The sequence below is a fragment of the Helianthus annuus genome, chromosome 13 (assembly GCF_002127325.2).
Source record: "Helianthus annuus cultivar XRQ/B chromosome 13, HanXRQr2.0-SUNRISE, whole genome shotgun sequence".
NCBI lineage: Eukaryota > Viridiplantae > Streptophyta > Magnoliopsida > Asterales > Asteraceae > Helianthus > Helianthus annuus.
This window is the reverse complement of record NC_035445.2, coordinates 109,602,933-109,630,865: the sequence shown is the minus strand read 5'-3', so window position 1 is coordinate 109,630,865 and position 27,933 is coordinate 109,602,933. Positions and strand designations below refer to the sequence as shown.

At 41.9% G+C, this 27,933-nt stretch overlaps 2 protein-coding genes across 5 annotated transcripts; both read right to left on the bottom strand.

Moving 5' to 3' along the window:
* Positions 1 to 10,058: 10,058 nt before the first annotated feature.
* LOC110903123 (stigma-specific STIG1-like protein 2) lies at positions 10,059 to 10,698 on the bottom strand. Its single transcript, XM_022149286.2, has one exon. The coding sequence runs from the start codon at positions 10,618 to 10,620 to the stop codon at positions 10,222 to 10,224; it is 399 nt and encodes a 132-aa protein (XP_022004978.1). The 5' UTR covers positions 10,621 to 10,698; the 3' UTR covers positions 10,059 to 10,221.
* Positions 10,699 to 12,424: 1,726 nt separating this feature from the next.
* Positions 12,425 to 14,306, bottom strand: LOC110903122. Of its 4 annotated transcripts, none has more exons than XR_002571686.2 (6): positions 13,977 to 14,306; positions 13,273 to 13,334; positions 13,073 to 13,155; positions 12,832 to 12,899; positions 12,661 to 12,752; positions 12,425 to 12,556 (listed from the first exon to the last, which is right to left on the bottom strand). XR_002571686.2 is itself a non-coding variant. In XM_022149284.2 (6 exons), exons 1-5 carry the CDS (start codon positions 14,134 to 14,136, stop codon positions 12,710 to 12,712), a joined length of 453 nt encoding a protein of 150 aa, XP_022004976.1. In that variant the 5' UTR covers positions 14,137 to 14,301; the 3' UTR covers positions 12,425 to 12,556; positions 12,661 to 12,709. The 4 variants fall into 4 exon arrangements, 3 of the variants coding, with proteins under 3 accessions (XP_022004976.1, XP_022004975.1, XP_022004977.1); XM_022149284.2 differs by having other exon boundaries at positions 13,036 to 13,155; positions 13,977 to 14,301; XM_022149283.2 differs by having other exon boundaries at positions 12,985 to 13,155; positions 13,977 to 14,300.
* Between the last annotated feature and the right edge of the window lie 13,627 nt (positions 14,307 to 27,933).

Below are 27,933 nucleotides of genomic sequence, written 5' to 3'. Positions count from 1 at the left end.
GTTATTTGTTACAACTTTAGCAAACAAGAAAAACCCTAGAGCTCTCCTGTGCATCGTCGGCAACCCCCATCATCCGAGAGTTCATCTTTTTCTACCCGTATTACTCGCTTAGTTCTGGTTACTTATTGTTAGTGTTTATTAGATTATGAATTGTGAATTGTTGACAAACACCATGCTGAATCTGTGAATGCACGACTGTCATGATTTCTTATTAACCATAGATAGAGATTAGGGTTTGTAAAAATGAGCCAATGGTGGATGTTTATGGCCTTAACGATTGATTTATGTTTAACCGTGATGCATGTTGATGTCAAACTGAATGAGTGGTTGATCAATGAAACTGGTTTACTGATATTGTTAATCCGATACTATGATTTTATGTGAATGGGCCGAATGTTCTTGCCGATCTGATGATTTCGTGTTAGAACTATGTTACCGATGTCCAGAATATTGTATGATTTCTGTATGATTGTTGCGTATCGTTACGACGGCTGACTAGGGTTTCTGTGTTGATACTGTAACTGATCGGCATGATTGACGTAATTGATATTTGACGTAACTGATGTTCGACGTAACTGACTTGTTTGGTGAAACAGAACTCTCGGCGAAACAGAATGTGTTTCGCCAAGGGTTATCGACGAAATAGAATTTTGTTTCGTCAAAGGGTAGTTGACGAAACAGAGTATGTTTCGCCAATTTGTGTTTTGCCGACTTGAATACTTTGCACAGTAACCTGACTTAACTCTGTTAGAAGTTAACTGGATAGATTAACTGCTGTTAAGTGATATGCATGACTTGTATGATATTGAATACATGTTTAGTACTACTGTGATTATACCTATACGTGAACAATTTGAATATAAACTGATCATGTACACATGCGTACTCTAGGACTTGATTGATAAACCGTGAGAACATACCTAGCATACCGAGCAAACCAAGGTGAGTTCACACAAGCCAAGGCATGGGACTCCCAGAGTGGGAATGGGGTTGGATGATTTATTCGTACAGGCTCAGATGATAGAATTAAATGATATCGTCCTCAGGGTGTGGAAGGGTAATGACGAGATACGACTAGACTAGTATACGAATTGAACTGATCTTCACACACACGCCAGGGGTTGGCCGCGATATTATGACTGATTTTCGCACACATGCTTTGGAAAGGCCGCGAACTATATACTAAAACTTCGCACACATGGCAGGGTGGCCGCGATACAAATATACATAGTCTAGAATACATGAGAACTTTCCCCAATCTTCGCATACATGCCTAGAGGGCTGCGATACGAACTAATACGATACATGACTTAATGAACGAACGCAATGCTTACTATACCATTACTATTACTGAACTCTTAACTGTGAACTCGCTTAACTTGTTGTTGACTCTCTGTTGCATGCCTTGCAGGACCTTAGGTACATATGGAGCTTGCACAAGGAGGAGCAGGTCGTTGTGGGCACGGATCGTGAATGTTTCGTTAAAACACCTTATGACATTTTGTACTTTATTATGATGAGTTTTATTTATACGCTTCCGCTAAACAGTGATAACATATTTATATTTTGAACACCTTTCATATTGGTGGTTGAATGACATTTACTTTTACTTATTAATTACATGTTCAATATGATTGGTGGCTTGATCCTGGTCAGTCACGCTCCCAAGCGGTGATACTCCGCGTGTGGATTTTGGGGGTGTGACAGATTGGTATCAGAGCCATTGGTTATAGAGAACTTGGTTTTAATATGGGAAAACGTTTTTATTAAAACCAGACTATAACCAGAACAGTGCTCTCAACGATCCACAACGACGCTTCGCTCCACGTGCAAGACTCAACATCCTAGGTAATAAGGTTTATGTTTATTGCCTACATGCTAGAATTGCATAGAACTTTGCTCGTAGAATGCTTACATTACTTTGCTCACTATTTATTACTACTTGAGAACACCTATGTGCTTACACTCTTCTGTCATCGCACTACTCGCGAACCATTCATACTTTTGCTACCTTTATTGTTCGATCATGTCTGGACGTCTTAACATGACTCAAGCCCAGTTGACGGCTCTCATTAACGAACAAGTTGCGGCGGCGTTTGCAGCCGCACAAGCAGGAGGTATAACCTGCTATCCCAGACCTATCCTAGGATGTTAGATCCTACACTCGTGACCCAACTCTCGCGCTTAACCTTGACCTATCTTTCTCGCGCAACGGGTCAGAACGCACAACAACCTGTCTACACATTCAAGAACTTCGTGGACTGTCGTCCTAGCACATTCAGTGGCATGGAAGGAGCAGTGGGACTACTCCATTGGTTTGAGAAGCTCGAGTTAGTGTTCGAGATGTGTGAATGCCCTGAGGCTCGCAGGGTCAATTACGCCAGTGGCACGTTGGAAGGAATCGCGCTAACCTGGTGGAACGCGCAAGTTCAGATATTAGGGCTGGCAGCTGCTCACGCCACCCCAGGAACGAATTCAAAGAACGCATTAAAAGGGAATACTACACGCGTGATGACATCCACAAGTTGGAAGTGGAGCTTTACCATTTGAAAATGACGGGGTCAGGAATTAAGGCTTATACGAAACGGTCGCACGAACTGGCCATCTTGTGTTCAACCACGGTGGACCCTCCAAGCAAGCGTATCGAATTGTACCTCAAGGGTCTAGCCTCAGAGATTCAGAGCCATGCTACATCGGCTAACCTCGACAATATCCAAGACATTCAGCGTCTTGCTCATCGCCTCACGGATCAGGCAGTGGAACAGAACAGGCTGCCTAGTTGTATCAGCGCTATTACTACCGCTACCACTTCTGCTACTCCCGCTACTCCTAGTGACAACAAGCGGAATTGGGATGGGTATTCCAGCAAGGGTTCAACTACCGTTCGGTCTCAAGCACAGCAGCAACACAAGAAATAGTGATCACCAGAGCCGAGTCAGCCAACTTCTGGTGGTCAGGGGCAGGGTGGATATCGGGGAATTCAACCAATGTGAAACTAATGCAACAGACACCACGGTGGTTAGTGCAGCGAGGGACGTTGCCAGAGGTGTCTCAAGATGGGCCATGAAGCTAAGGATTCAGGAGCCCACGGCCTGCAAATCGGAATCGCCAGCAGCAACAGCAAGCAGAAATCCTATGCAAAGAAAGGATTGTTCGCATTCCTCGTTCTGGTCAAGAACCTCTTGAAGTTCAAAGCGACAAGAGTGGTGCTGTGGTTGGCATCACCTCTTTCTTGAAGGCTCAGAAATGTTTGCGGAAGGGCCACACCGCAATTTTGGCTCTCGTTACTGACGCATCAGCGAAAGAAAAGAAGTTGGAAGACCATTCAGTTGTACGTGACTTACTTCAGGTGTTTCCTAAAGATTTACCTGGTCTACCGCCTCATCGTCAGGTCGAATTTCAAATCAAGCTTGCTCCAGGAGCAGCACCCATAGCTCGAGCACCGTATCGCTTAGCTCCACCAGAATCGGAAGAACTATCGACGCAGCTACAAGAAATCTTGGATAAGGGATTCATCTGACCTATCTCTTCGCCTTGGGGAGCTACAAGAACTCTTGGATACCAATTATCTGTGAAAAAGAAGGATGGCACCTTCAGGATGTGAAATTGATTACCGTAAACTGAACAAAGTCACAGTGAAGAACCGTTATCCTCTTCCACGCATTGACGACTTATTCGACCAGTTGCAAGGGTCGAGTTACTACTCCAAGGTTGACCTAAGGTCTGGTTATCATCAGCTGAGAGTCCGGGATGAGGAAGTCTCCAAGACAACATTCAGAACTTGCTGCGGCCATTACGAGTTCCTAGTCATGCCATTTGGGCTTACGAGCGCGCCTGCAGTTTTCATGGATCTTATGAACAGGGTGTACAAACCCTATCTAGACAAGTTCGTCATTGTCTTCATCGACGACATTCTGATATACTCCAAGAGTCAGGAGGAACACGAGCAGCATTTACGTCTTATCTTGGAACTTCTTCGAAAGGAACAACTGTACGCCAAGTTTACTAAATGTGACTTCTGGCTTCATGAAGTCCACTTCTTAGGCCATGTGGTGAACAGGGATGGGATTCATGTCTTTCCATCCAAGGTAGATTCGATCAGGAACTGGCCTGCACCGCGTACACCAACGGAAATACGCCAATTCTTGGGTTTGGCGGGTTACTACAGACGACTCATCAAAGACTTCTCCAAGATCGCGCAACCACTTACACTACTGACACAGAAAGGTGTCACCCGTTGGGGAGAGTCCCAGGAAACCGCTTTTCAGTACTTAAAGGATAGGCTTTGCAGTGCACCTATTCTCTCATTGCCAGAGGGCACAGACGATTTTGGGGTCTATTGCGACGCATCGATAAGGGGGCTTGGTTGCGTATTGATGCAACGGGATAAAGTTATTGCCTACGATTCTCGTCAACTCAAGGTTCACGAACGGAACTACACGACGCACGATCTAGAGCTGGGAGCTGTTGTTTTCGCGCTTAAGATATAGCGACACTACCTGTACGGTACCAAGTGCACAATTTACACCGATCACAGGAGTCTCGAGCATATCTTCAAGCAGAAGGAATTGAATATGCGTCAACGACGATGGGTCGAACTGCTTAAGGATTACGAATGCGCCATCCAGTACCATCCAGGCAAAGCTAATGTTGTGGCCGACGCTCTCAGTCGAAAAGACACTTTACCTAGACGCGTACGAGCCTTGCAGCTCACCATCCAGTCTAGTCTTCCTGCACAGATACGAGATGCTCAGGTGGAAGCATTGAAACCAGAAAATGTCAAGGCTGAAGCCTTACGCAGCTCAAGACAACGTATGGAGCTGAAGGAAGACGGCGCCTACTATGTAACGGGGCGTATTTGGGTCCCACTTGATGGCGTATTACGGGAACTTGTGATGGATGAGGCACACAAGTCTCGCTACTCGGTACATCCAGGGTCGGTTAAAATGTACCACGATCTCAAAACAACATACTGGTGGCCTAGCATGAAAGCCCACATCGCTACTTACGTCGGCAAGTGTTTGACATGTGCAAAAGTCAAGGTGGAGTATCAGAAACCAGCGGGCCTACTTCAGCAACCCAGGATACCGCAATGGAAATGGGAAGAAATTTCCATGGATTTTGTTACAGGCCTACCCAGATCCCAGCGTGGGAATGATACTATATGGGTGATCGTGGATCGACTCACCAAGTCTGCACACTTCCTGGCTATTAAGGAAACGGATAAGTTCTCCACTCTCACAGACGTTTATCTTAAAGAAGTCGTTTCGAGGCACGGGGTGCCCACCTCCATCATTTCGGATCGGGATGCACGATTCACGTCAGAGCTATGGCAAGCGATGCACAAATCTTTTGGCTCACGATTAGACATGAGCACAGCATATCATCCTCAGACGGATGGGCAGTCTGAGCGAACGATCCAGACTCTCGAAGACATGCTTCGGGCATGCGTTATCGACTTCGGCAACAGCTGGGAAAAGCATCTCCCTTTGGTGGAGTTCTCATACAATAACAGTTATCACACCAGCATACAAGCCGCTCTCTTCGAGGCATTGTACGGGCGTAAATGCCGGTCACCTCTCTGTTAGGCAGAGGTGGGGGATAGTCAGATCACGGGTCCAGAGATTGTAGTGGACACCACAGAAAAGATTGCGCAGATACGGCAACGCATAGCGGCAGCTCGCGACCGTCAGAAAAGCTACGCGGATAAGCGTAGGAAACCGTTGGAATTTCAGGTCGGGGACCGGGTTTTACTTAAAGTTTCACCCTGGAAGGGTGTGGTTCACTTTGGCAAGCGACGCAAACTAAGTCCGCGGTACGTCGGAACGTTTGAGATCATTGAGAAGATTGGCAAAGTGGCATAAAAGCTAAACTTACCAGCTGAACTCGGTGCAGTTCACAATGTCTTTCACGTGTCGAATCTGAAGAAGTGCCTGTCAGATGAGACCCTCATAGTTCCCTTGAAGGAGCTCACTATCGACGAGCGGTTGTAGTTCGTCGAGGAACCTGTTGAAATCACGGACCAGGATGTTAAGGTCCTCAAGAACACGAGAATCCCTCTTGTTCGCGTTCGTTGGAACTCCCGTCGCGGCCCAGAGTTCACCTCGGAGCGTGAAGATCAAATGAAACTCAAGTATCCCCAGTTATTCGGAACCAATGCAACCACTACTGAGGGTGAAGCTACTACAGTAGAATTTCGGGACGAAATTCCAAATCAACGGGGGGATGATGTGACACCCCAGGAAAACCAGTGAACGATACAACTTACCTAGCTTCCTTAGTAACCGCATGCTAAATTTAGGGACGAAATTTCCTTCAAGTTGGGGATAATGTGACAACTCGAGTTTCCGACTTTCACTTTCACATTTATTGCATGTTGACTTTGACTGTTTAGTAGTTGACTTGTTTGACTTGTAACCATACATGTTACGTTTTAATGAAACGTGTTATGATTGTGCATATATGTGATTTATTGTTGTTGTAAAATATATCATGGATTATTATAAAACACTTAGAATGATTCACCATCAACAACTCGACGAAACAGAGTTGTGATTCGCCATGAACATACTCGACGAAACAGGGTTTTGTTTCGTTGCAAGTCTCTCGACGAAACAGCCTGTTTCACCGGCCCAGATTCGTTGAGGCCCAGTAACGGCCCAATACGTTACATCGAGTATTTAACTAGTTCCACGGGTTATTTGTTACAACTTTAGCAAACAAGAAAAACCCTAGAGCTCTCCTGTGCATCGTCGGCAACCCCCATCATCCGAGAGTTCATCTTTTTCCGCCCGTATTACTCGCTTAGTTCCGGTTAGTTATTGTTAGTGTTTATTAGATTATGAATTGTGAATTGTTGACAAACACCATGCTGAATCTGTGAATGCACGACTGTCATGATTTCTTATTAACCATAGATAGAGATTAGGGTTTGTAAAAATGATCCAATGGTGGATGTTTATGGCCTTAACGATTGATTTATGTTTAACCGTGATGCATGTTGATGTCAAACTGAATGAGTGGTTGATCAATGAAACTGGTTTACTGATATTGTTAATCCGATACTATGATTTTATGTGAATGGGCCGAATGTTCTTGCCGATCTGATGATTTCGTGTTAGAACTATGTTACCGATGTCCTGAATATTGTATGATTTCTGTATGATTGTTGCGTATCGTTACGACGGCTGACTAGGGTTTCTGTGTTGATACTGTAACTGATAGGCATGATTGACGTAATTGATATTTGACGTAACTGATGTTCGACGTAACTGACTTGTTTGGTGAAACAGAACTCTCGGCGAAACAGAATGTGTTTCGCCAAGGGTTATCGACGAAATAGAATTTTGTTTCGTCAAAGGGTAGTTGACGAAACAGAGTATGTTTCGCCAATCAGTGTTTCGCCGACTTGAATACTTTGCACAGTAACCTGACTTAACTCTGTTAGAAGTTAACTGGATAGATTAACTGCTGTTAAGTGATATGCATGACTTGTATGATATTGAATACATGTTTAGTACTACTGTGATTATACCTATACGTGAACAATTTGAATATAAACTGATCATGTACACATGCGTACTCTAGGACTTGATTGATAAACCGTGAGAACATACCTAGCATACCGAGCAAACCAAGGTGAGTTCACACAAGCCAAGGCATGGGACTCCCAGAGTGGGAATGGGGTTGGATGATTTATTCGTACAGGCTCAGATGATAGAATTAAATGATATCGTCCTCAGGGTGTGGAAGGGTAATGATGAGATACGACTAGACTAGTATACGAATTGAACTGATCTTCGCACACACGCCAGGGGTTGGCCGCGATATTATGACTGATCTTCGCACACATGCTTTGGAAAGGCCGCGAACTATATACTAAAACTTCGCACACATGGCAGGGTGGCCGCGATACAAATATATATAGTCTAGAATACATGAGAACTTTCCCCAATCTTCGCATACATGCCTAGAGGGCTGCGATACGAACTAATACGATACATGACTTAATGAACGAACGCAATGCTTACTATACCATTACTATTACTGAACTATTAACTGTAAACTCGCTTAACTTGTTGTTGACTCTCTGTTGCATGCCTTGCAGGACCTTAGGTACATATGGAGCTTGCACAAGGAGGAGCAGGTCGTTGTGGGCACGGATCGTGAATGTTTCGTTAAAACACCTTATGACATTTTGTACTTTATTATGATGAGTTTTATTTATACGCTTCCGCTAAACAGTGATAACATATTTATATTTTGAACACCTTTCATATTGGTGGTTGAATGACATTTACTTTTACTTATTAATTACATGTTCAATATGATTGGTGGCTTGATCCTGGTCATGTCACGCTCTCAAGCGGTGATACTACGCGTGTGGATTTTGGGGGTGTGACATGAACCACCGTCCATTGGTATTTGTAAATGGACCACCACCCGTTGCTATTAGTTTATGATTCTTCAATTTGTGTAAAAGTTTACAACACCAAAGGTGTTTTACAAGAAATTACGTGTTTATATATAGCCGACCAATTTTCATGGTAGAATCTCAAAGTTGGAATAAAGCAAAGATTGAACAACAATTGCACGCCAGTATCTCTAATTCCACGCCCAAAATACCGCTCATTTGTGACGCAAAAAATCATCAAAAAAAAAAAAAAGAAAAAAAAAACTCAAGATGCAACTCACACTCATTGCTTTTAAAAAGGAGTATCACGAACGATAAAATTAATTAAAGGTAATTTCGACAACCTTACAAGTTGTCTATGATCTGTCCATAAATAGGTCATTATGTATATATAAGATTGGAGAAGAATGTTAGAAAGTGAAGAAAACGTGAGAAATGTAGAAAGTCATTAAAGAGTAATAAGTTTTCAAATAAGGAGGAAGAAAGAAGGGCAAATGGTATAAGAAACTTGCACATGGTTCTCACATCTCAAGAACATAACACATGCAAATTATATGCAAGTTTCTTTTTATTTTTAAACGTCTATAACTTTTTATATGCTATTTTAAAATATATATATATATATATACCAAAAAATCATGCGACTTTTTTTTTAATCTCTAACACGAGTGTACAATCCCTATAATTTCGAGTGACTGTTTTTCCAACCTAATCTAAACACTCCATATTTAAAATCAATGGACCATATCCATTCCTACCCTTGTCATGATTTTTTTTATCCTAACTTTTACCATAAGATTGTGTAATTATACATATACAGATGCTAGAATTTCTACTAGAACAGCCCTATATGGCTATATGTATTGAGATTGAGATATAGAGAGAGAGACGCGTAACATACATTTAATTACTCAATAATAAACAATTTACTGGTAATCCCAGAGCTATTTGAGTAAGATTTCAACAAATTCAAAGAACAAAAGTTCCAATACTAGTTTATTATTTTTTTAACTTTAAATTTCTTTTATTTCTTGTTGTCTATATGGGACTTGAACGTAGAACCTTTCTGTCTCACACCTAGGTGTTTAAAGACTTAGCCTTTGTCGATAGACCAACACCCCATCGGTATTAGTTTATGATTCTTAAATTTGTGTAAAAGTTTACAGCACCAAAGGTGTTTTACAAGAAATGGACCAATTTTGATGGTAGAATCTCAATGTTGGAATAAAGCAAAGATTGAACAACAATTGCATGCCAGTATCTCTAATTTCACGCCCAAAATACCGCTCATTTTTGACGCACAAAATCATCAAAAAATACTCAAGATGCAACCCGCTCATTGCTTTAAAAAGGAGTATCACGAACGATAAACTTAGTTAAAGGTAACTTTCGACAACCTTACAAGTTGTCTACGATCTGTCCATAAATAGGTCCGTCAATGATCTCTCAGTAAATTTCGTTGTATTCTATCGAGAATGAGATCACCATGACCGTTTTTCGTGGTACTATTACCGGCGGATAGTCGTTGATAACCGCATTTACCGGTGGATTGTCAACCATTAAATACCGTCTATGATACTCCTTGACCTTGTATACTAATGACAAATTATCACAAAAACAAACAATGAAGTCTATAATATAAAAATGAGCAAAATTACAAAATTTATTACAAGTATAAAGTAAGAATAAACAACACTTTTCATGTTAAGCGTGAGAATTTAACATTAATAATTATTAATACAAACATGCATGAATTAATTAGAGACCGAAACAATATCCAGATCGAAGAATAATATGAACTTAACCAATTAAGCATAGTTGCAGAGACCATATATGCAATAACCACCAGGCATGCACTTGTTTCCACACGACCCACAATGCCTCTTATCATAAGCCAAATTCACACACCCTCCATCGCAACACGAGTTCGTAAACTTGCACTTCTTCTTGCAGGCTCCACAGTTATGTTTATCCTCACTCAAATCCATGCACTTGTTGTTACAACAAGTCGAGTTTTTACCTTCCAAAACATAACAAATCTCATCGTCTTTGTTGCAGTGATCTGCGGCTCTAGGGTTTGGTTGTTGGTCCGCAAGGAACCGGCTAATGGGCCTTGTGGTTGCCGGAGATGTTGGGGAGGTGGTGGTGATGGTGGAGGTAATGGTGATGGTGATGGCTACCAAGAAGATTGTTTGCATAATCTTCATGGTGATTGATGGGATCGGTTAGAAAGATTTTTCAGAAGGGTTGGTGTAGAGATTATGGTTTATTATGAATAAAAGGATTGATTCAGTCAGTAACTGGTTGTGGAAGATGGATGCAACAAATTGGGACTTTTATAGAGAGTAGGGAGGGGGGGGGGGGGGTGACCTCTTGTCATGCACTCTTTCAATGTTATGGGGTTGGTTAGGGCACACTCTAGTTTAGTTGTCATTTGTTAACTAAGTTTCTTATCATACCTTATTTTAAGTTTAAGAATGGGAACGTTTTAATATACCTTTTTCTATTCACTGGTTGGTTTCTCACTCGTCTATTGCGACAGGGATTCAACATGAGTGGCAGTTTATGAAGCATACGGTAAGTTCATTGAAGTTTAAAGGTAGCAAAATAAGATAGTAGTTGGTAGTTACCTATGCTTTGTGGCCACTTAAAAGGTAGATAAAAATAAGAAAGACGCAAGGATTCAAAAAAAGAATAAAATATAAAATTTTGTTGTTAAATTTTAAAAAGTGAAAAGTTTAGGGTTGGTTTAAAAAGAAAAAAAGAAATTTTTAAAGTTCAAGAGTTTATGATAACTATGCTAAAATTTAAGGTAGGGGTGAGCAAATTAACCACCATAACCGATAATCGAACCATAACCAACATAACCGAACCACTAATAACCGATAACCAATATAACCAATGGTTATGGTTATGAAACTTTGTATAACCGCTCAATCGGTTATGGTTATGGTTATGAAGCTTTGGTTAACCGATATAATCAAAACCGACCCGAACTTGTAATGTTAACTTTATATAAGGGTCTGGTTATTCACACATCCCTTCAATTTATTCACACATCCCCTAACCCTATACACCCCTCATTGCCTTATACGCCTGAAAATGGACCCACCTGATAAGCCCCTCATTGCCCTATACGTTTACTTTTTGGTTACTTTTTCACACATCTTATTAATTGTCAATGATTGGATGTTAGCCAATGATTGCCCAATCATTGGCTCTTTTGTGTGGAATAAAATTGGGGGGGGGGTGGGTTTTCATTGGGATGAAATATTATTTAAAAAAAACTTTATATATATATTTTTTAAATTGTTGTTAAAATAAAAAAAAATATAAACATTTATATTTATTATTATTTATTGTTATAAAAGGAAGGTATATAAATGTCATTTTTTATTTAATATATTTAGAAAAATGGCAACATTTTTATTAGTTAATTATTATTATAAAACGTCAATATTTTTTATAATTAATATTATAAAACTTCTACATTTTTTATCAAGTGTTAGTATAAAACGTCAACTTTTTTTAAATTAGTATTATAAAACTTCTACATTTTTTATCAACTCTTAGTATAAAACGTCACCATTTTTTTTAATTAGTATTATAAAACTTCTACATTCACTGGTACAAAAATGATCAAATAATGCGGTTAAATTGGCTATAAGATGCGGTTCTAGACCCGCATCTTATGGCATAGCATCTTATAGCTATATGTCAAAAGATGCGGGTCCAAAAGATGCGGTTCTAGAACCCCATCTTTTGATATTTTAAGCAAAAAACTATTTTTTTCTTAATGTATTCAAGAGATGCGGTTTTAGAAACGCATCTCTTGGTGTTTAAGCTAAATACAATATTCCTTTTTCATTCAATTTCCAGGAAATTTTATTAAAAATCCCCAATAAATTATTGTTATAAACAAATTATCTAAACTTAAAAATTAAATATACAAAAAACAAAATTAAATTAAACCCATATAACATAATCCAACAATGTAAATTACAAAGTTTTCAAAGTAACACAGATACATATATCTATAAAGATGAATGTGATATACAATAACTTCCCGAACCAATGTCTACGTACTTGCAACTCAAACCAACGTCTTCAATTTATACTTGCAACCGGAACCGTATAAATTGCCTAACAAAACATAACGTTAGATTAATAAAATAATGTTTAAAATATAGACGCAAGTGTACGTATGTATGAAATGCAATCTTTAAAGTTAAATGTTAAATTACTACCACATGATCGTTGAACATGGCCGACTCATGGTTGAACCCATTTGTGTCACTAGTGCATAAAGTCATGGTTGCATAGTATTAGTACAAACACCCTGCAATTCATGAAATCAAGACTTAGTTTTTAAATTGAATACATAAAGAAAGTCATATATTATATGAATCACTACTCACGCCATTGGAATCTTAATCCCAAAGTCGGCTTTGTTCTTATGGAAGCATGATTTCGGCCCGTATTGATACTGAAAAACATCAAAAGTAGATAGAATGAGATCTTTAAGAAGTAAACCCACAGAAGTTAATACATTTATAATTAGAACAGTTAACTGAAAGAGGATAGAGTGAATAAGATAGAGCAGGAGGTGAGAGCGGTTGAACCAAAAAAGGTCGTTGGCGAGATGAACGAAGGGTATACCCTTGATCATTGCACCTCTTTCTTGAATCCTCAAGCCCATTTTGGTTATGATCACTTGTAGTTTTGTCCCAACTAAAAACCATCTTACAAGCCATTTAATTCAATCTAAGTCAGTTACTAAACAATAACAACTCCTCAAATATTGACACAACAAGAGTTACAATATAGACAGTATCCAACTTTTCAAACACATAACTAACCATCTTGAGCATTGGTGCAATTGAAATAACCATAACCAAGCGAGCTTCGAGTGGGCATATCCCTGCAAACTCAAACAAAAACACCATGATGTCTACAATACTATCATAATTCACATAATTCAACCTCAACTTGCATTAGTCACTAGAATAAATTTTTAAAACATTCACAGATCTACGTTTTTCAAAAATTCAATGACATCAGTTTTTGGTCATATAAACTATAAAAATAAAAAAGAAATGATTAAACCCTGTTTTACAGAAAGCAAATATACATAATTATGAAAAACAAAATCAAAAAGTTCTTTCGATTCAAAATCATCTCCAGTACAAAACTAAATCAAAATAATAATTAAATACATATTTTTAGTAAACCCCAATCCCCTACCTGAACTCTCGATAACACAAATTACAAATGTATACCAAAATTATAAGTAAAAAACATAAATTTGAAACAAACTATTACTTTTGAACTTAAAAACTCATAAATCTTAAACAAACACTGATTTCACGCGGAACCAAAACACGAGAGTCTGACCCGAAAACCCGAGGCAAAACAGAGTCGTTAACCTGAGACCCGGACCACAACCTGGACTCAAACCGGCACTACTTTTGCTGCCATTACCGGTCGAACCAAAATCCCCCGTGCCAAAACTGAAAACAGAACCCAAACTTGAACGAAACTCGTCTCGAATCGAACCACATACCTGAACTGAGCGGGATATAACTCGAGCCAAATGACTGAACCGAGCACAGCCTAAACTGACCCGAGAAGAATAACCCACCTTTACCGTCGCCAATGTCGGCACGATTGTCGTTGCCGGCGACCGGTACGGCTGCCGGCGCCGCCGTTTCTGTCTCTCTCATCTCGCTGTTTCTCTCTCTCTCGCTCGAACAACGACCCGACAAACTCCACCACGCCACCGCCGCCTGCGGTGGTCGCCGATGATGGAGATGTGGGTGATTCTGGTGGTTGAACTGAAGCAAAAAGGGTGGGGGCAGGGATCTTGGGGTGTGCTTGTTTGAGAGGTTATTTTGTGTTTACGGATTTTGTGTTTTTAGAGTTATTTTAAACCGTTGGATGAGGGGTTTGAATGGATGGTGGATGAGGGGTTTGAGATTGAGATCCATGTGGTGTGCTTTCTCACTGAGGGTAAAAGGTGTGTTTAGAGTTTAGACATGTGCTTTCTCTAGTGATGTGTTATATTAATATAGTTTAATTTTTTATCAGGTTATTTGTTTTTTGTTTTTTCTTATTGAATTTGATGGTTACTAGAAAAAATAATTAATGTTACAAATGAAAATTAAAATGTTTATTGATGTCTTGTTGTGTGGTATAATGGTATTATTAAATAGTTCGTTAGGAACGGCCGAAATACATAAGATTAATGTATCTTTTCTTAGATTTTATTAATTTTTCACTATGTCATATGTCATGATAATCTCGATTGTCTTGGTGGTGGGTCGGCTAGGGTGGTAGTGATGGTGGTGGGTCGGCTATGTTGGTGGCAGTGATGGTGTGTCGGCTGTGGTGGTGGTGGTGGTGGGTCGGATCGGGTGGTTGTGGTGGTGGTGGTGGGTCGGTTATGGTGGTGGTGGTCCGGCTATGGTGGTGGTGGTGGGCCGGCTGGGGTGGTTGTGGTGGGTCGGCTAGGGTGGTGGTGGTGGTGGGTCGGCTATGTTGGTTGCAGTGGTGGTGATGGTGTGTCGGCTGTGGTGGTGGTGGTGGTGGGTCGGTTGTGGTGGTGGTGGTGGGCCGGCTATGGTGGTGGTGATGGTGGTGGTGATGGTGGTAGGTCTGCTTTGGTGGTGGTGTGGTGGTCGGTCGGGTATGGTGGCGGTGGTGGGCCGGCTATGGTGGTGGTGATGGTGGTGGTCGATCGGGTATGGTGGCGGTGGTGGGCCGGCTATGGTGGTGGTGATGGTGGTAGGTCTGCTTTGGTGGTGGTGGTGGTGGCTCGGCTGTGGTGATGGTGGTGAGTCGGCTATGGTGGTGGTGGTGGGTCGACTGGGGTGGTTGTGGTGGTGGTGGGTCGGTTGTGGTGGTGGTGGGTTGGATGGGGTGGTTGTGGTGGGTCGGCTGGGTTGGTGATGGTGGTGGGTCGGCTATGGTGGTGGTGGTGGGCCGGCTATGGTGGTGGTGATGGGCCGGCTATGGTGGTGGTGGTGGGCCGGCTATGGTGGTGGTAGTGGGTCGGCTGGGGTGGTGGTGGTTGGTCGGCTATCGTGGTGGTGGTGGGCCGACTATGGTGGTGGTAGTGGGTCGGCTGGGGTGGTGGTGGTTGGTCGGCTATGGTGGTGGTGGTGGTGGGTCGGCTGGGGTGGTTGTGGTGGTGGTGGTGGGCCGGTTGTGGTGGTGGTGGTGGGCCGGCTATGGTGGTGGTGATGGTGGTAGGTCTCCTTTGGTGGTGGTGGTGGTGGGTCGGCTGTGGTGATGGTGGTGAGTCGGCTATGGTGGTGGTGGTGGGTCGGCTGGGGTGGTGGTGGTGGTGGGTCGGTTGTGGTAGTGGTGGGTCGGATGGGGTGGTTGTGGTGGTGGTGGTGGGTCGGCTGGGGTGGTGATGGTGGTGGGTCGGCTATGGTGGTGGTGGTGGACCGGTTATGGTGGTGGTGGGCCGGTTATGGTGGTGGTGTTGGGCCGGCTGGGGTGGTTGTGGTGGTGGTGGGTCGACTATGGTGGTGGTGGTGGTCGACCGGCTATGGTGGTGGTGGTGGGCCGGCTAGGGTGGTTGTGGTGGTGGTAGGTCGGCTATGGTGGTGGTGGTGGGTCGGCTATGTTGGTGGCAGTGGTGGTGGTGGTGTGTCGGCAGTGGTGGTGGTGGTGGTGGGTCGGTTGTGGTGGTGGTGGTGGTGGTGTATCGGCTGTGGTGGTAGTGGTGGTGGTGTGTCGACAGTGGTGGTGGTGGATCTGCTAGGGTGGTGGTGGTGGGTCGGCTATGTTGGTTGCAGTGGTGGTGATGGTGTGTCATAAGTATGGTCCACGTAAGTATCAAGTATCGTAACATAGTATTCATGTATAAGGATTGTTTTGTGCATTGCATAAAGAAAAGGTTTAAGTGTAGTTTAATAGTAAAACATGTTACACCCCAAAAAGTGATAAACATAAAAAGGGGGTTGCGAGTATACTCACAAAGTTGCATATGCTTTCCGATTATCCAATGTGACGAAGTTGATGGGGTTAGAAGGTTGAATATGTAAGGGTTAAAGTTCAAGTATGTTTAGGGTCGAGATTCGGAATAAAAGAATATGAAAATAACATATGAGAATAACATGTGAAAATAATCATCTAGTACACATAACCCTTGTTCTTGACACCATTAGAACTCAAGAGAGTTGGTATGATTTCATGGATTCAAAGGTCCATTAGAGTCAACAAGAGCATGGTCATAGATGATGTAACATATTCTTGACAAGTAACTATTAAGTTACCATCAAGTTTAGTTACTTAGGTATATATGTATGTACATAGAATAGCTTAGATATTATATTGGTTACAAGTCTTATGATTCAAGCATGAGGTAGGAGATCAATGTCTCCATTTAGGCACCTCTTTGTGTCATAGAGTTCATACATGAGGTAGGAAGAACAAGCTTCCGTTTAGGCACCTCTATTGTTCACCACTACACTTGTTGTTATAAACAACAAGGAGGGTCATGAACATACAAGTATTAAGGTAATAACAACAACTAATCTATGGAAAAACATCAAGTAATGAGTGGATTCTTATGAAGGATAGCCCAAGCTAGTCCAACCATCACACATTCATCAAGTTTCATACTTGAACACTACTTGTGGGTAAAACCCTAATTAAAACAGAAAGTTTATGAGGTTTTAACCCCTGATTTAGATGTCCCAACCATGTTTTTAAGCTTAACCAACCATAAGAGGGGTTGTAAGCATTAGGACATTGGCTTGAGTTGTGTCAAACACAAGTTGGATGATGTTTACATAAGTTTGTAACAAAACAGAAAGTTTTTGGTCAATTTCGGAGCAATTCCATGTCTGATTTCTCCAAGGAGAAGTCAAAGAATCAAACTCCATGATTAACCAAGCAAATAGGAAGAAGAATCAAGTGTTTTCATCAAGAAATGAGCAAGTTATACCAAGTTTAGTGTAGAGGTATGAATCTGTCCGAAAATGCAGATTCTTGCTTGAATTTGGGAGTGTTTTGGTGATATTAGAGATTGGTGAAAGTGTCCAAGTGCTTGGGGAGGCTTGGGTATTTATAAGGAGGTGTTTAGGGTTGATTAGAGGTGATTACAAGAGCCAAAACACGGTTTAAACTCAAAAATCCTGCTCAAAATGGTGGCTGGTCGCGACTGTCCAGGGGGTCTGCAGACACGAGCCTCACGCGGCCCGCCTGGGATATCCAGGCTAGTGGACGCGGGCCGCGCGCCACCTGGGTTCAGGAAACAAGTTTCATTTTTTACAATTTGGCCCCTGAAGTTATGTAATTGATGCATTTTAGGGGTTTTAAGGGTCATTCTTGTCACAAAAGCATAGTTTGAGGTTCATTTGAGTATGAGGAACATAATCAAGTATATTTAAGCGTACAAAGGTCGTATTCAAGTATCGTCTATGACCGAAATATGTTTTATGCGTAAGTTTCATGTATTTACAAGTTTAGCACATAGTTTCCAAGAATTATGAATAAGCATAATTTGTTCCACGAAATTGAACGTATGAGCATATATAAAGTATGCATAACATGTGATTAACAAAATACGAGTTTTATTCATGATCCAAGTCTCGGATTTTACATCGCTTTTAATCAGAGAACGATTTCAAGGCTACGAAGTTTCCAAAAATAGTTTTACAAACGATGGTTTCTGATTTTAGGAAGTACGAAAACGCGGGGCGTTACACAGGATGTCGTCGATAAACACAATCACGAACTTGTCGAGGTAGGGTTTGCACACGCGGTTCATGAGGTCCATGAACACTGCAGGCGCGTTAGTCATCCCAAAGGGCATGACAAGGAATTCATAATGACCATAACGGGTTCTGAAGGCAGTTTTGGAGATGTCTTCATCACGGACTCTCAGCTGGTGATAACCTGATCGCAGGTCAATCTTAGAGTAGTAGCTCGATCCTTGCAACTGATCGAACAGATCGTCGATGCGCGGGAGTGGGTAGCGATTCTTGATGGTAACCTTGTTTAGCTCACGATAGTCGATGCACATTCGGAATGTGTCATCCTTCTTCTTAACAAAGAGCACTGGTGCTCCCCAGGGTGACGAACTAGGACGGATAAATCCCTTATCCAATAGCTCTTGTAGTTGTGCAGAAAGTTCCTTTAATTCTGCGGGGGCTACTCGATAAGGCGCACGAGCTATAGGCGCTGCTCCGGGAGCTAGCTCGATTTGAAATTCGACCTGACGGTGGGGAGGGAGTCTAGGTAGTTCTTCAGGAAATACCTCGGGGTAGTCACGTACCACTGGAAAATCTTCAATCCTCTTTTCCTTCTCCTGTGTGTCGGTGACAAGTGCTAAGACGGCGGTGTGCCCTTTATCTAAACACTTCTGGGCTTTTAAGAATGAGATGATGCATGTGACTTCTCCGCCTTTGTCACCTTGAACGATGAGGGGTTTGCCAGAACGGCGGGGGATGCGAACCATTTTCTCTTGACAGAGGATTTCGACGCGATGTTTGGATAACCAATCCATACCAATGACAACGTCGAAGCTTCCAAGATTGATAGGGAAAAGATCGATGCTAAACGTCTGACCAGACAGTACTAGCTTGCAGTCGTTGATCACATGTGAGGCCTCGATGTTTCTACCATTAGCTAACTCGACGATATGCTTAGAACTTAATAACGCAGGCGGGTGCTTAAGTTTCTTACTAATACGTAGGGATACATAACTAGCATCGGCTCCAGAATCAAATAATACAGAAACATAACGATCATCGAGTAGGAACTTACCCGCCACGACGTTGGGGTCATTCCTTGCTTCTCCAGCTCCAATCACAAAAGCTCTTCCTCTTGCACCATTTCCAGCATTGTTGTTGTTTTGATCGTTATTTCCAGCTCCCTGGTTGTTATTGCGGTTCTGGTTCAGTTCAGGGCAATCCCTTCGCATGTGCCCCGTTGCTCCACATTTGTAGCACCCATGATTATTTGCTTGCTGCTGTTGTTGTTGTGGTTGTTGCTGATTCTGCCTAGCTGGGAACTGACTCCTACAATCTTTGGCTTCATGCCCCATCTTGTTGCATCGCTGACACTGACTTTTGCCACATAGCCCGCTGTGATGTCGGTTACACTTGTTACACTTGGGATGGTTCCCTCGATAGCCACCCTGTTGCTGCGGGCCTTTGTTGTTTCCAGTCTTCCTTTGCTGAGTCGGGGCCTGAGTGGGGTTAGCATCCTTGCTTTGGTTTCCTTCCTACTTACGCTTGTTATCACCAGAAGTTCCATCAGTAGCACTGATCCTTTTGGGCAACTTGCCCTATTCCACAGCCTGATCAGTGAGTTTGTGTGCAAGACGGACGACGGGCTGAATGGTAGTGAGGTTGGCTGAGGTCACATGGCTTCGAATCTCTGGGGCCAAACCCTTGATGTACAATTCGACCCTTCGGTACATAGGTCGGGACATGTTTGGGCAAAGAGCAGCATAGTCGTTGGACAGTTTGGTGTAGGTCTCAATCTCTGACCCAACCATCTTAAGCTCAAAGTACTCGTTCTCGAGTTTGTGGATGTCATCCCTGTGACAGTACTCTTCTTTAATCATATCCTTGAAGTCTTCCCATGCAGTAGCATTAGCAGTTTCCAAACCAAGCATTTGAATCTGTGCTTTCCACCATGAAAGCGCGTTTCCTTCAAGTGTGCCAGTAGCAAACTTCACCCAATTAGCAGGGGGATACTCGCAGACAGCAAAGATAGCTTCGACCTTCTCGATCCAGTGCAGAAGGCCTATGGCACCCTCATTGCCATTGAAAGGGAGAGGCTTGCAATCCATGAAGGTCTTGAAAGTACACACACGTGGTTGCACAGGCGCATGCTGACCTGTTGCGAGAAGTGAAGCGAAATAGGTTTAGGGGTGAAAAGATGATGCGGCGGTAGGATCTAAACATCCTAAAATAACGAGTTTACCTCCAGGGTTAGAAGCGAAAGCTGTAGCCACCGTGTTGATCAGGTTAGTGAACTGAGCATGAGTCATGTTAACGTTTCCTCTTCCGCGTCCACTCATTGTCTTCATAGCCAGAAAACATAGTATGAGTGTGATGTCGTATTATAGCGAGAATGAGATAGAAGAGGAAGGTGAATCTATCTAACTAGGCAAACTAGTAGGTATGGCAGAACAGAAGGCATAAAGCAAGCAAACAAATAATCACCGGTCCGAGCTCTGAGGTCTAATGGGTTGAGTCTTGCACTTGGAGTGTAGTGTCGTCACGAGTCACGGGTTATAGTTTGGTTTTTCTAAAAAAGATTTCTCTTTTTAAAACCATGTTCACTATAACCAATGGCTCTGATACCAATCTGTCACACCCCCAAAATCCACATGCGGAGTACCACCCGCTTGAGGGCGTGCCTGACCAGGATCCAGCCACCAATTGTACTGCGCAATTTAATTAATAGTGTAAGTAGTATTCACCAACCACAGGGTTAGCAAATATCATAATCAAGTTTAAAAGTTTTGAGTTCAAATAGTAACATAAGTAGCGGAAGCATAGACAAAACAGTTTAAAACAAAGTTCATGGTTCAAGTTATTTAGAACCCAACACATGGGTTAGACGACCACTACACATCCCCAAGTAGCAAGCTCCTGATTCACTGGGTACCTGCAAAGCATGCAGTAGGGTATCAACAAAAATGTTGGCGAGTTCACGAGTTGTCCAGTTTTTAATTACCAAAAACTTGTTTCACTAGTTAAATTATCCGTTTATACATGCCATGGGGAGCTACCCCATAAGTAAGCGACTAAACTGTTTTTCCAATACCGAATACTTCATGTGACCGTACGTTTCCGTAAAGTGCCCCATTTGTCAATGTTCTATCATCATTGACGGATTTTCCAGAGTCTATTAGTCCACTCCCGATCCCATACACGGGCACGGTGTGAGGCTGGTAAGACCTAAATAGCGCTATCAACTAATAACCCGTTCGCCTGGCCCCGACGACTAATCGGTAGTAAGTAGTAGGGACTTAAGTGATAGAGTTTCGTTTAGTGTTGCCCGTTGCATTCCGTATAAACAGTAATTAACTAAGAGTTCCCAGTAACAAGGGAAGAAAAGTAAGTTTGTATCCCTCACAAGGGGATAGTGTTGTTTTTAGTTCTGTTTCCCAATCCACCGGGAACGCATGCTTTAAGTTGTGAACTCACCTTGGGTTGCTCGGCAGATTAGCTTACTTGGTCAAGCTTGCTGGTCACCACGTCCTAACATGGTTACCAGTATAGGTCAGGTTTGGGGGTACAAGTAATCACGTATATCCTACATGTATCTAACACATAGAATGCATGCAGTTATCTTTTAAGTTATCGGGCCTGCTCTAATAATTACACGGTTAAACACCAACAGTTAACACATAGTCTAGTAAAGCACATAGTCCAAACATAACACATTGTGGCCCAATAACCGAGGTAGGCAGCCCAGTCGAGACAAGGTGGTCTCGACTCGAGAACACGCGGTCTCGAGTCGCAACCAGGAGATCTCGAGTTATTATCGCCTAGTCTCGAGTGGTGCTGGCATGAGTCGCAACCTCAGAGGTCTCGAGTCGAGATCATGAAGTCTCAAGTCAAGACCTTGCCAGTCTCGAGTCCTTGAAGTCTGTCTCGAGTTGTCACGTTTTAATCTCGAGTCGCAACCGAAGGTCTCGACTCGCAATCACGGATGCGTGCACAGGTGGAAGCCTTCTAGAATATCTGATATCCAATGAGATTGCATGTTCATGAAATTGTGTACTATCTAATCATAATGCACAAACATGTTTTCTTGTCTAAATCCTAATTAAAACAGATCAAACATCACATTTTCAAATATTCATCTCATATTCAATTAGTTCATATCAACATTCAAACACATTCAACACATATCCATCATATGTTCACACGGTTCATCATTAGTGTTTTCTAGGTTCTTACACAAATGAGCACCAAACATCTCATTTTACATCATTTAAGTGAACAACTTATGAACCATGACTAGTCCTTTTTATTACCTAATACATGATTCTGCAACACAACATTTCTTATCATGAATCAACTAGTTATGAATATGTTAAGTTATCCTTTTCCAAAACACCCACCATTTTGTATTTCTCAATAATGTAGAACATGAATGAACATACTAGCATTTTGCATATCATAAATTATTCAAGATGAACACATTCAACATGCAAACACATTTAATATTTTCATCTACAATCAAAAAGGACACTAACCGATTAAGGACCGAGAGTGTGAAGGTAAATAAGGATGTCGAAAGGATGTTCTCGAGTGAGATGACATGAACTAATTCGGGACCTTCAATGCTACCGGTTGAGTCCGAGAAAGAGGTGAAGGGTGATGTTGCTAGGGTTTTGGTGAGAGAATGAAGGAGGGTGTGAGAGTGAGTGTGAGAGAATGATGGAAATGTCAAAAATGAGAGAAGGTAGGCTTGGGCATGGGTTTTATACCCATTTCTAGTTGGTGCACCCTAGTGGGTTCCTGATGGATTAAAGAAGGGGTGCGGCCCAAACGGCCCAACTGTTTACTCGAGACCGTGTGGTCTCGAGTCGGGTTCGCGATCTCGGCTCACTTCATACATATGTTTGTATATATATATAATTATACATTATACGTACACATTATAGCACATCAAGATAAATCAAAAACTTTCATTTAGTAGTATATACACATAATGCCGATACAAGATAGTTGCTCGGGAAAACCCAGAGTGTCACATTAGTTACTACAGTCGCCCGTTGCAAGCCTTCCACCTCCTGTGTCCACTACATGGGAACAAGCCTTATCTGTTCTCCCCTTGGCATGGAGTGCTGCCTTGAGTGCCCCTATGGGAATGAACTATGTGACTGCACAAGAAAGCCTTCAAGGCTTCAACCTCTTGCCACAAATGATGGCCTAGACGATGGTAAACTTCCCTTGGCAGCATTTCATTAACCAAGTGCTGGCCACTCAAGGGAACACCAACAACAATCCGGGCACGAGAGCAGAAGAAGATCTTACCAAACCAGATAAGGCAAGCAATTTGTCTTGTTTTTCTCAAAAAAAAAAAAATTAAAAATTTTTTGGCACGAGGCCGTGTCCGCGCGACTGTCGGGATAAAACCCCTTTTTCATAACAGTTTCTTCATTCCACACGCCCCGTTTCCCCGAAAACTCTCTGGTTCAGGCGATTTTTTCTACACAATTTCGACGTCTCCTCTACTTCTAACAACATCAAGGTATGATTCTATCATCATTAGTAGTTAGATTAAGCACTTGCATGTAGTTAAAACATCAAAAATTTGGGGAAAAATCTAGGGTTCTTGAACTTCATCCGGATCGAACCTCAAATTTTTGCATAAATCTGTTAGCATTAGTTTAGATTAGTGTTATAGGAAGTAAATCCACTTGTATTGTTCATAGATTCGCCTGATTTCTCACAAAAACCCCAAACCCTTGTTTTTGAACCGAAAAAGATAAAATTGAAGGGGTAAACGTTTCTTTTGGGAAAAACGGCACTTAGGGTTTCATTTTCGGGGAAAACCGCACCTACTGGACCAAAAATTTTCAAGTTTTCGGGACCGGGTCGCAAAATGAAGTTTTTGAGTAACAGACGTCTGGACACGGGGTCGTTTTCGCTGAACACGGGGCCGTGTCCAGCTAACTGTTTTCAGTTTTCTCTGAAAATTTCACTGTTTCGTGCTAATTGTTTGGTGTATTCTTTAGATGTACAAGAAATTCACAAGGTTCAATGCAAATGAGCTGGATGCTAAGGCAAGATACGATGTGCTTCGAACCACACCGGAGGAATACCCAAGACAACCATGCATGGAACTTTTAGGAGTAGTGAATCAATGGGACCGTTTCAACAACCTAGTCACCGGGCCACTAAGGGTCGCCCTAACTACTCGCCTTTGCTCGGTCCACGAGTATAGTCTGGAATTCTATAGCACATTCGTTTTTAATTCAAGGTGCGACCCATTTGATAGTGATGGGGTAGAATTCCTATGTGGGGGGACCAAGTACTCGATTTCGATGGCATAGAAGGTTAAATGAAGTAACAAGGAAAGATCACTTTCCTTTGCCCTTTATTGATCAAATGTTAGAAAGATTATCCGACCATAAATTTTATTGTTTCTTGGATGGTTTTTCAGGTTACTTTTAAATCCCGATAGCACCCGAATACCAATAAAAGACAACATTCACATGTCCCTATGGAACTTTTGCTTATCGACACATGCCATTTGGCCTATGCAATGCCCCAGCAACCTTCCAACGTTGCATGGTGGCTATCTTCCATGACATGATAGAAAAGACAATGGAAGTCTTCATGGACGACTTTTCTATCTTTGGAGATTCGGAGATTCATATGACCAATGCCTCGATAACCTTGAATGAATGCTATCCCGATGTGAGCAAACTAACCTCGCCCTTAACTGCGAAAAATGCCATTTCATGGTAATAGAGGGAATAGTACTCGGTCACAAAATCTCAAGCGAAGGAATGGAGGGTGATCGAGCAAAAATAGACACTATTTCTCGATTACCACCACCATCCTCCGTTAAAGCAATCAGAAGTTTCTTAGGGCATGCCGGATTTTATAGGTGGTTTATCAAAGACTTTTCTAAAATCTCAAGAACTCTAACAAAATTACTTGAAAAAGATGCCCCTTTCATCTTTGACAAGGATTGCAATAAAGCATTTCTAACACTCAAGGAAATGCTAGTCAATGCACCTATCATGATAGCGCCTGATTGGAAAATACCTTTCGAAATCATGTGTGATGCAAGTGACTTTGCAGTTGGAGCAGTCTTGGGACAAAGAAAAGAAAAGCATTTTCACCCAATTTATTATGCTAGTAAAACACTTAACGATGCACAAGAAAATTACACAACAACTGAAAAAGAGTTACTAGCTGTGGTATTTGCTTTTGATAAATTTCTTTTTTATCTTGTTCTTTCTAAAACAATAGTCTATATAGATCATGCAGCCATTCGATACCTTTTCAAGAAGCAGGATGCTAAAACCCGTTTGATTCGATGGATTCTACTCCTCCAAGAATTTGATATTGAAATCAAAGATAAAAGAGGAGCAGAAAACACCGCAGCAGATCATCTTTCGCGCTTAGAAGAACCAGCTTTGGAGGCAACCAGGGACGAGCAAATCAATGAAAAATTTCCAACAGAGACCCTAGAAATGGTGGAATACAGAGAAGAACCATGGTATGCCGACTATGCTAACTACTAGCTAACGGTATAGTCGCTAAAGGATGGCCACATCACCAAAGAAAGAAATTTTTTGCTGATGTAAAGCATTACTTTTGGGAAGATCCTTATCTTTTCAAAATGTGTGCTGACCAACTCATCCGACGGTGCGTACATGGTAGCGAGGCAAGAAGAATTCTCCGCCATTGTCATGAAGGTCTATACGGAGGACATCATGGTGCCGCTAGTACCGCACGAAAGGTATTTGATTCAGGATTCTATTGGCCTACCATTTACAAAGACGCCCAAAGTCTTGTCAAGACATGTGACGCTTGCCAAAGATCAGGTAATATTTCTTCCAAAAACGAAATGCCACAAATGGCATTCTTGTTTGTGAAATTTTTGATGTGTGGGGACTCGACTTTATGGGACCTATCCCACCGTCAAAAGGAAACATATATATACTTGTGGCGGTAGATTACTTGTCTAAATGGGCTGACGCCGAGGCCGAGGCACTTCCAACAAACGATGGAAGAGTCGTGGTAAGATTTCTGAAAAAAAAATATTCTCTCTTGTAGGATCGTTTTCAGACCCAAACGAGTCGATCAGAAGAGTTTTACTCAGTTTGAATGGCGGAAACAGATAAACTGAGGTCAATTCAGCAACAATACACTTTAAACTGTCAATTTGATTGCAATAATGACGTTATACAGCGTGACGACACTTCGGCAGCATTTCGTTGCAAAACCGGAAGAATGTTACATGATTCCGCTCGAACTGATCTATTTATAGACCTTGAGATTTCGCTTGAACATGTCTCAAGCGGAATCACCACTATTATTTCGAGCGAAATCAGACTGAATAACTTCGAGCGGAATCAGAATCTTTTGATTTCGCTTGAAACAACATTAGATCATTTCAAGCGGAATCACCCCTAATATCCACTATCTCGTTTTTCATGCCTTAATCTAACTAGCTCTATACAAGACTCGATACAAGACGAAGTTGACAGACGGATGCACCAACAAACTCCCCCTCGGATGTTGATGGAGTCTTTAGTGTCGAGTCTTCACATCTTCAGTCTTTATCAGTCTTTGGTCTTATCTTTGAAGTATCTGATGCTGTAAGCATCCTTAAATCTTCTCTTTTCTCTTTTCTATCATCACCAACAAACTCCCTTTGGACAAGTACACTCCCCCTCGAATGTTGAATCTTTAAATTCATCAGCAGCAACAATCTTAGAATCAGAACCTGGCTCTTTGTCATTCAGACTCCCCTTCTCAATCAGCTAGAATCGTACCCTGGCTTTCACAGGTTCAAGATCGTTGCCTGGTTTATACTCTGCTCAAAAACGAAATCCTGGCTCTCTTCAATCACAAGCTTCTCAGGATAGATCAACCCAGCTCTCAATCTTTTATCTCAAGATTGCCTAGCTCTTATCCTACACAAATTTCTACCCAAAACATAAGTTTCCTCTTTAATAAATATCCGCTCTGATACCACTTGTAGGATCGTTTTCAGACCCAAACAAGTCGATCAGAAGAGTTTTACTCAGTTTGAACGGCGCAAACAGACAAACTGAGGTCAATTCAGCAACAATACACTTTAAACTGTCGATTTGATTGCAATAATGACGTTATACAGCGTGACGACACTTCGGCAGCACTTCGTTGCAAAACCAGAAGAATGTTACATAATTCCGCTCGAACTGATCTATTTATAGACCTTGAGATTTTGCTTGAACATGTCTCAAGCGGAATCACCACTATTATTTCGAGCAAAATCAGACTGAATAACTTCAAGCGGAATCATAATCTTTTGATTTCGCTTGAAATGACATTAGATCATTTCAAGCGGAATCACCCCTAATATCCACTATCTCGTTTTTCGTGCCCTGATCTAACTAGCTCTATATAAGACTCGATACAAGACAAAGTTGACAGACGGATGCACCAACACGTTTTGGCACACCTAAAACATTAATAAGTGATAGAGGAACCCATTTTTGTAATCATCAACTTGAAATTTTTTTAACAAGATATGGGGTCTATCACCGGGTCTCAACAGCATATCACCCTCAAAAAACGGACAAGCCGAAGTGACTAATAGAGGTTTAAAACGAATACTTGAAAATACCGTAGGGTTAAATACATAGGAATGGGCCGATAAATTAGATGATGCTTTATGGGCTTTTCGAACTGCTTATAAAACAACAATAGGTACAACCCCATATAAGCTCGTCTATGGAAAAAGTTATCATTTGCCAGTAGAAATAGCTCACAAGGCCTATTGGGCAATTAAAAATCTAAACTTAG